Source organism: Triticum aestivum, unplaced genomic scaffold (assembly GCF_018294505.1).
Source record: "Triticum aestivum cultivar Chinese Spring unplaced genomic scaffold, IWGSC CS RefSeq v2.1 scaffold39175, whole genome shotgun sequence".
NCBI lineage: Eukaryota > Viridiplantae > Streptophyta > Magnoliopsida > Poales > Poaceae > Triticum > Triticum aestivum.
The window spans coordinates 10,317-19,403 of NW_025229763.1; the positions used below are offsets into that span (position 1 = coordinate 10,317).

The 9,087-nt window shown below is 45.2% G+C and overlaps 1 protein-coding gene across 1 annotated transcript; it reads right to left on the reverse strand.

Annotated features, from left to right (window-relative positions):
* Positions 1 to 1,407: 1,407 nt before the first annotated feature.
* On the reverse strand, positions 1,408 to 4,390 carry LOC123175172 (uncharacterized). The gene is made up of 2 exons (XM_044590160.1): positions 2,756 to 4,390; positions 1,408 to 1,939 (listed from the first exon to the last, which is right to left on the reverse strand). The coding sequence occupies exons 1-2, from the start codon at positions 4,329 to 4,331 to the stop codon at positions 1,926 to 1,928; spliced, it is 1,590 nt and encodes a 529-aa protein (XP_044446095.1). The 5' UTR covers positions 4,332 to 4,390; the 3' UTR covers positions 1,408 to 1,925.
* Between the last annotated feature and the right edge of the window lie 4,697 nt (positions 4,391 to 9,087).

The following is a 9,087-nucleotide window of genomic DNA, read 5'->3' on the forward strand; positions in this document are numbered from 1 at the left end:
TTCGAGGTTTGTTTTGGACTTTTTCCTTTAAGGATCTTCATCGGCAGGTTCGTTGTTTTTTTTTTCATTTTTATTTTAGGCAGATACTCCAGTTTAATGCGCTGGATATATATGAACCACTAGCAAGCAAGTGGACAGCAGCAAGCTCCTCAATTTCAGCTGTGTTATCGTCATTTCGGCCCTGCAAACGCTGAAACAACATGTAAGCTGAAAACAACCATTGAGTCAATGCAGTGATGACCATCAATTGCCTCACTTTCTGCAAAGAATAATCGAAAGAATATACTGTAACATTTTGGCAACAGTGTTAGCGGTAAATAATAATAATAATACAAACTATCGTCGTTGCCGACTGTACTATGTTGTTTTGTTTTGTTTTCGTACAGTGGTGAAAGAGGTAGACTAGAAGTTGCATGGTGGCCTGAAGAAGAGAAGAAAAGAGATGAGCACCACTGATAGCTTGTTCCTAGCTGCTTGTCTTGCTGGTTCAAATAAAGCGGTGACATACAGTACCGGTGATAGCTCCCGGAGGAATGCTTGTCCTGCACGAATGCGACCTGCTTGGCCCGTCGTGTTCTGGCGACAACGGGTGTGACTGAAGACATAGCTCCCGTCCAGTCTCGTATCATCACCGGTAAATGGCTGCGAGGGATTGAACATGTGATGAGCACTTTCACTCATACGTATCAACCACTACAAAGTAAGTGGACAGCAGCAGCTACCTCCCCAGTTTAAGCTGCACTATCATGATTTCAATCACCCTGTAATATAAAATGCTGAAGTAACATCTGAACTGAAACGACCTATAAATTGTCTCTGCGCAAAGAGTATTAAGAAAAAGAGCTACTGGCGGCCATCACACTTGCGCAGCTGCTACCACCGCCGGCTAAGCAGAAGGAAGGCCCCCAATCCACTGCTCTGGACAGGGACTCTATTGGTGGTGATGCCTTTGATTTGCTTTCTAGCAGTGTCTTGCTGCCGTCCAGATCCACTCCGGCCCTCCTATGGCAATTAAGTAACCTCATGGGAATTTTAGCTGAGAATGCAAAGTCTCCCAGCCTGATTTAAACTTCCAGTCTAACCATTACTCCCTCCGTTCCAAATTACTTGTCGCACATATGGACGTATCTAGATGTATTTTAGTTCTAGATACATCAATTTAAGCGACGAGTAATTTGGAACGAAGGGAGTAGATATTTATACATGAGAATGCCGAAACATGGACAGGTTACCATTTCAAGAAACAATACAGCTGCAATGAGAATGCAGTTACATGGACGGGTTCTCAAATTTCAGAAAAGAAATCCGACCTGAACCCACGACATATTGGGTATTCAGGTCTTGACTGTCTGTCACACCATCCCCTGTTTCAGTTGCATTGAGTTCAGTCATATACAAATGCGGAAATGAAACCAAATAATCTCACATCTTACAAACATAATTTTGTCCACATTACATGACCGAATCAAGACTTGATCCCACGTCTTACAAATATAATCATGTCCATACTACATGATGCATTGTATTTTTTTTTCACTGAAATAATCCCTCCGTCCGAAAATACTTGTCATTGAAATAGATGTATCTAGATTTATTTTAGTTTTAGATACATCCATTTTCATCCCTTTTGATGACAAGTATTTCCGGACGGAGGGAGTATTTACTTACATATACTTGCAGCATCAGGTGCGTTACGCTCAGCCATATACAAACATGGAAATGAAGGCAGGAAACAAATGGGCAGCACTTTGATCCCACATCTTACAAATATATTTTTGTCCTCACAACAATACAAGCTGTACTTTATTTATTTATGTATATATATACTCCCGTGTCGCCGTATGGCTGTTTCTGGAAAATACCGTATTCCATGTCTCCATATATGTATCTGTATCCCTGTGGCCGTGTGCATATATCAATGCTTCTTAGATGGTCATGTCTAGAAAGAAGAATAACAAGTCAGACAATTAGCAACAGTTCTAATGAAGAGATAAATGGAGCAGAAAAGGCAACAATGAGACAGTTAGAAACATGTGCTGACAAATATAACTTGCTTCTGTAATTTATTTTTATACAGATGTGTTATAACTTGCTCTTGATACTGGCAATAGATTAAAAAAGTCCATACTTGTTGTCAAGTGGAAGGAATATTAAGGATGGAGAATTTAGCTGGCAAAAAGGCCAAAAACAATATGGCTTATAACTTTTGTCCTCCAAACTCATCCCTCATCATGTCAAACAAACAAGATTATGCCAAAATAATATACTCTTGGCACAAAAATTGATGTTGGGTATTCTGTTCTAAATAAAAAGATCCCTAGATAAGAAAATCCATACCTTTTCTTTGTGCTACAAATGTAATAAATGAACAAATGACAAAAACACAGTTATTTCAGAGTGTATGGATTCAACGAAGTTGTTTTTATAGAGTTAAGATTAATGCCAAGATGAAAACATATAATAATGGATAAAGAATACAATTCGCTTTGCGGTTTCAAAGTGCCAACTGAGTTGCTAATTTCGTATTAAGAATTTAAGATAAGTTGTACTAAAACAATATGACTATAAATTTACCCATCTAGCAAAGGGGCAAGTACTAAGTTTTATCACCGGAAATTGCTTGCTAAGCTCAAGTTGTAAATCAACATTTGAAGTACCACAATCATTGTGTGCAAGCAATCATGTAGGACTAGGAGTACATAACATAACTGAATTGGTTTACTCCTCAAACGAAAAACTAAGGATGAGCAGTCACCTGGTGGATAGAAACTGGCGAAAGGGTGACAGCGATTCATCAAACGGCTTTCATCAAGTTTTGTGGATTCCATCGACTTAAGATCAAGCATGTAGGCACTGTCATCAACATACAGAATGATCACATTGTTGTCCTCGTCATAGGAGAGGATTTTCTGATGCCACCGATTATTACTAGCCCGGGGAGGGATCCCAAGAATGTCATGCATATCAACTGTCTTGTGCTGCAACCACGTGGCAACACCATGACAATTCTTTTGCCTCAGCCATATCTCTAGGCTCGGAAATGAAAACCTGACCCAGCCAACCGTGCCTTGCTCTATTTTGATGATCCTATGGCTGCCGGAATAATTCATATCAGAAGGTCCCTTGATCACAGCTAGGCTCTGCGTATCCAAATCAAACTCAAGCATGGCAGCACAAACATCATTTGATGAAAGCATCCAGTAGAGCACATTTCCAACCAGGGTCGCAGGAACATCAACAAGAGCAACTTTAAATGGAGCTTCTATTTCCTTAAGGCCGCCCCATGTGCCACTTTCTGATGAGTAAACAGATGTGATAAATCGATAGCGTGTAGGGTACCTCGACAAGAATGCCACCTTGAATGGGCTCTCGTGGCAAAAGCCGTGCACGTGGTCCTCCGGGCCGCTGGCAGCACAGAGCACAGCCCCGTGGTGGTAGTTGCACTCCCTGAACTCGTCCGGAAAGGCCAGGCAGTGCTCCTGGCCGGTGAGGGGGGCGAACACGACAAGACGCGGCAGCAGCCTGTGTATGGCCAGCACCCGACCGTGGCGGCAGCCGGTCGCGTCGCAGTCGCGGGAGGTCATCTGGCTTGAGATGTGAATGCGGTCGGCAGGGATACCGTCGGGAGGATGCAAGACGGGGGTGAAGTGGAACTTCTGCTGGCGGCGCTCGAAAACGCCGAGGAGGGGAGGCTTCCACTTCCTGCGGTGCTGGCTCATAAAGTTGGGGTCGGTGGCGACGCCTCGCCAGAGCGTGGAGACGCCGGATGCGCGCAGGAAGGAGCGCCGCTTCGGTGGCAGCACGAGGGAGGGCCGCTCCGGTGGAAGCAGGAGCAGGATCTCCCAAATCATATCCAACGGCAGCGACTCCCACAGGGTATCAGCGTCAGCTTCGTCTGGCACCTCCGGCGAGCTGGCGCGGCGGCGGCGGCTGGGACGGGTCGCCCCGTCGCCGTCGTCGCTGCCGACGACTCGGGAGCGGCGGCGACTAGGACGGGTCACGCCGTCGCCGTCCTCGCTGCCGACGACTCGGGAGCGGCGGCGACTAGGACGGGTCGCCCCATCGCCGTCCTCGCTGCCGACGACTCGGGAGCGGCGGCGGCTGGGACGGGTCGCCCCGTCGCCGTCCTCGCTGGCGACGACTCGGGAGCGGCGGCGACTAGGACGGGTCACGCCGTCGCCGTCCTCGCTGCTGATGACTCGGGAGCGGCGGCGACTAGGACGGGTCGCCCCGTCGCCGTTCTCGCTGCCGTGGACTCGGGAGCGGCGGCGACTAGGACGGGCCGCCCCGTCGCCTTGGATTCGGGAGCGGCTGCGGCGGCGGCCGGCCATTTCTGCTCGCGTCGATTTGGGAACGGCCGCGCCGCCAAGGCGGAGGTCCGGGTGCCTGCTAGGGTTCGTGTTCTTATATACATGCTCGTGTTATTGGGCCCCGTCGGCCCAAGAGTTCCCCGGAGCCACCTCCGCATCTCAAGCCCACGAGTTTAAACTGAATTTTCTCCAAAACCAAAAAAAAAAACGGGTTTTAATTGAATGTTGCGCTGATGCAGATGATCAGGCAAAGGATGAGAGTTCACTCTGCAAACTGAATGTTGCACTGCGTAAACTGAATTTACATTAGCCAAATTTAAACTGAATGGAGCACCGTGTAAACTGAAACTTGACACGAGTACAATTTGCAACAACAACAAAATGACAGGACTAAAATTTGTAAACTAAAAATTTCGATCTCTGAAGATTTAAACTAAAATGAAAATGTAGATCATGGTAAGGAAACTTGAAGTAGATCATAGACTTGTTTGAACTCGAGTTGCTCAGCACCCTCACCCTCAATCCTCTCTCACTATCCCTTCTTTTCTTCCCAAGTCTCTCTTTTTTTTCCTCTCTGCTCTGTTTCATGCTATTCTTCTATTCTTTCAACTTAGATTGGGTAACAAGTCAACCGAATTTTGCAGAGATGACTCAAAACACAGCCTGCAGACACGTGTGCTGTTAACTTGAAACTTCCACTTCTAATTATGTCTTATGAAATTTATAGACTGTTGTTCTCTTCCAAGCATATACTATTGTTTAGCAAGTTAAGTGTTCAATCAAGTCAGGGCGTAGTTTTGTCATATCTTTTGGTTTTAATTCATATACGACAAGAGCATCCATCTTGGTATTTTGACACTGTCATGCTTCACTTGTACTGTGCTTTACATTGTGGAAATATGAAACGTTTATAGATTACTCCTATAAAAGATGTTGGGCTACCCACCTCCTAGAGCTCGTCGAGGGTGAAGAGAGTCTCCCGGCCGTCCGTTGCAGGGTGACTTGCGGCGGAGCCTCTTGGGGTGGCCCTGGGCCGCCCGATCTACCCGAACAGCTCGAACCCTGGCAACATGATTGGAGGGTCCAAGACGGGTGGGCCGCCGGGCACGTCCGGTCCACTCGCCATTGGACAGTGCCCGCAGCTGAAAGCCGCCCCCGCCCAATGGTCTGGCCAAGCCCGTGTCGAAGGTCCATGACGGGTGGACCCCGTGGGCGCCTGGGGCGACCATCATTGAACGACGCCTGAAGGAAATATGCCCTAGAGGCAATAATAAAGTTATTATTTATTTCCTTATTTCATGATAAATGTTTATTATTCATGCTAGAATTGTATTAACCGGAAACTTAGTACATGTGTGAATACATAGACAAAACAAAGTGTCCCTAGTATGCCTCTACTTGACTAGCTCGTTTATCAAAGATGGTTATGTTTCCTAACCATAGACATGTGTTGTCATTTGATGAACGGGATCATATCATTAGGAGAATGATGTGATGGACAAGACCCATTCGTTAGCTTAGCATTATGATCGTTACAGTTTCATTGCTACTACTTTCTTCATGACTTATACATGTTCCTCAGACTATGAGATTATGCAACTCCCGAATACCGGAGGAACACCTTATGTGCTATCAAACGTCACAACGTAACTGGGTGATTATAAAGATGCTCTACATGTGTCTCCGATGGTGTTTGTTGAGTTGGCATAGATCGAGATTAGGATTTGTCACTGCGTGTATCGGAAAGGTATCTCTGGGCCCTCTCGGTAATGCACATCACTATAAGCCTTGCAACCATTGTGACTAATGAGTTAGTTGCGGGACGATGCATTACGGAACGAGTAAAAAGACTTGCCGGTAACGAGACTGAACTAGGTATGAGGATACCGATGATCGAATCTCGGGCAAGTAACATACCGATGACAAAGGAAACAATGTATGTTGTTATGCGGTTTGACCGATAAAGATCTTCGTAGAATATGTAGGAGCCAATATGAGCATCCAGGTTCCGCTATTGGTTATTGATCGGAGATGTGTCTCGGTTATGTCTACATAGTTCTCGAACCTGTACGGTCCGCACGCTTAACATTCGATGACGATTTGTATTATGAGTTATGTGATTTGATGACCGAAGTTTGTTCGGAGTCCCAGATGAGATTGGGGATATGACGAGGAGTCTCGAAACAGTCGAGACGTAAAGATCGGTATATTGGAAGGCTATATTCGGACATCAAAAAGGTTCCGAATGATTCGGGTATTTTTCAAAGTACCGGAGAGTTACGGGAATTTGTATTGGGCCTTAATGGGCCATACGGGAAAGGAGAGAAAGGCCTCAAGGTTGGCAGCGCCCCTTCCCCATGGACTGGTCCGAATTGGACTAGGGAAAGGGGGCGCCCCCTTCCTTCCTTCTCTTTCTCCCTTCCCCTTTTCCTATTTCATGTGGGAGGTGGAATCCTACTAGGACTAGGGAGTCCTAGTACGACTCCACACTTTGGGCGCACCCTATGAGGGCCGGCCTCCTCCTCCCTCCATCCTTTATATATGTGGCCAGGGGGCACCCAATAGACACACAAGTTGATCATTGATCTCTTAGTCGTGTGCGGTGCCCCCCTCCACCATAATCCATCTCGGTCATATCGTTGCAGTGCTTAGGTGAAGCCCTGCGCCGGTAGCTTCATCATCACCGTCATCACACCGTCGTGCTGACAAAGCTTTCCCTCGACACTCTGCTGGATCGTGAGTTCGTGGGACGTCACCGAGCCGAACGTGTGCAGATCGCGGAGGTGCCGTACTTTCGATACTAGGATCGGTCGATCGTGAAGACGTACGACTACAACAACCGCGTTGTCATAACGCTTTCGCTTACGGTCTACGAGGGTACGTGGACAACACTCTCCCCTCTCGTTGCTATGCATCACCATGATCTTGCGTGTGCGTAGGATTTTTTTTTTGAAATTACCGCGTTACCCAACAGCGCCTGTAGCTGAAAGCCGGCCATTTCGGCGGCCTCCTCGGTACCGTCGATTTGGGAACGGCAACGCCGGCGGCGGTCCATTTGGGTGCCACCAAGGTGGAGGTCGGGGTGGGTGGCTGCTTAGGGTTTCTCTCTGTTCGTGCTTTTATTTATACCATCATGTTATTGCGCCCCGTATGTGCAAGAGCAAGAATTTTCTGGCCCGGTCAAAAGCCCACAAGTTTAATAAAACTGAATGTTGCACTGTGTAAATTGGATTTAAACTCATTGTTGCACTGATGCAAATGAAGATGTAGATGATCACGCAAAGGATGCAAATTCACTGTGTAAACTGAATGTAAACCGAATGTGGCACGGTGTAAACTGAATTTACTGTAGCCAAGTTTAAACTGAATGGAGTATTGTGTAAACTGCAACTTTACAGGAGTACAATTTGCAAAAAATGTCGACAGAAACCTGATAGGAGTAGCCAGATGTGTGAACTATTTAAACTTGACATAAACTGTGTTGACTGTGTAAACCGAAACTTGACAGGAGTAGCCAAATGTTGCACTGTGTAAACTGAAACTTGACAGGAGTGCAATTTGCAGGAAATTTAACAGGTGTAAAATTTGGACACTAGAAATTTCGATCTCTGTAAATTTAAACTAAATTGGAAATGTAGATCATGATAAGGAAACTTGAAGTAGATCATAAACTTGTTGTAATGTCAGGAGTATAGTAAATTAATTTAAGAACAAAGTACTGTACATCGTTATAAACTTGCAGTACATCATGATAAGAACAGGGTACCATATTGCAACACAAGAACTTTGGCTGCAGTTATTTGCGGTAAATAACCTGTGTATTCAAACTTCCTTGCAAATTTCGGAAGCAAAGTTTGAATGCAATTTTTTCAAGCAAAGTTTGAATAACTTGGCAAGTAACATTTGCAAGCAATGTTTGGTTGCAAAATTAGCACGCAAAAGCTTGAATGTGATAAAATTTTACAATAAATTCAAATGATAAAATGCTTGAATGTGATAAAGCCTTGATTTACTGGGAACATGAATATGGCATTATGAGTATTAATTGGTATTACTTGAAGACAATTTAACATGAAAAAGAAATTACAAACTAAAATCTTTAAGAGGTTCTCCCTTATAATGACTACTTGTGTACCTAAAAATATTTTTTTTGCTAATTTTTAGGACTGAGCTATCACACACTTGCAGGTCATCCTCGAAAGTGAAAAAACCCGCTAACAAGCGCAATTGAACCCAAGTTGTCCAGGAAACAACACATAGCGGCTAGCCAACTCAGCTAACTGATGTTTCATGCAAGGAAAGAAACGTTTCCTGTATTATCACGCCTACATACAACTCTCAAAGCCTGGGCCACGCGGCCAGCTCAATTGCTACTTTTCGTCTCTCATCTGTTTGTCCTTCGCATGGGCCGAGCTGGGCCTGGTCTACACTTTTTTTTCGTGTATTGGGGAGCAGCAAAAAAAGAAAATATATAACTTCACTAATTGGGGCTCGATCTCACGACCTCCGCTCCAAGCTCAAAAAGCGCATCCAACTCAACAGGCTTATGATTTTGTATGAAAACATGGTTCATTGCTAAAATAATTAGTCCCACCTTGCCCCTTTCAATTAAATTTCACTAATTTATATAGGTCTATGAGTTGTACTACATCATCAAGCAGGCTTGCATCGATTGAGGGAAGATGAGATGAGGCTAGTTACACGAGAAACAAAAGAAGGAAAGAGAAGCAAGGTCACAAAAATAAGGAATGAAAGGGAGGAAAAGAGAAGTGACGTA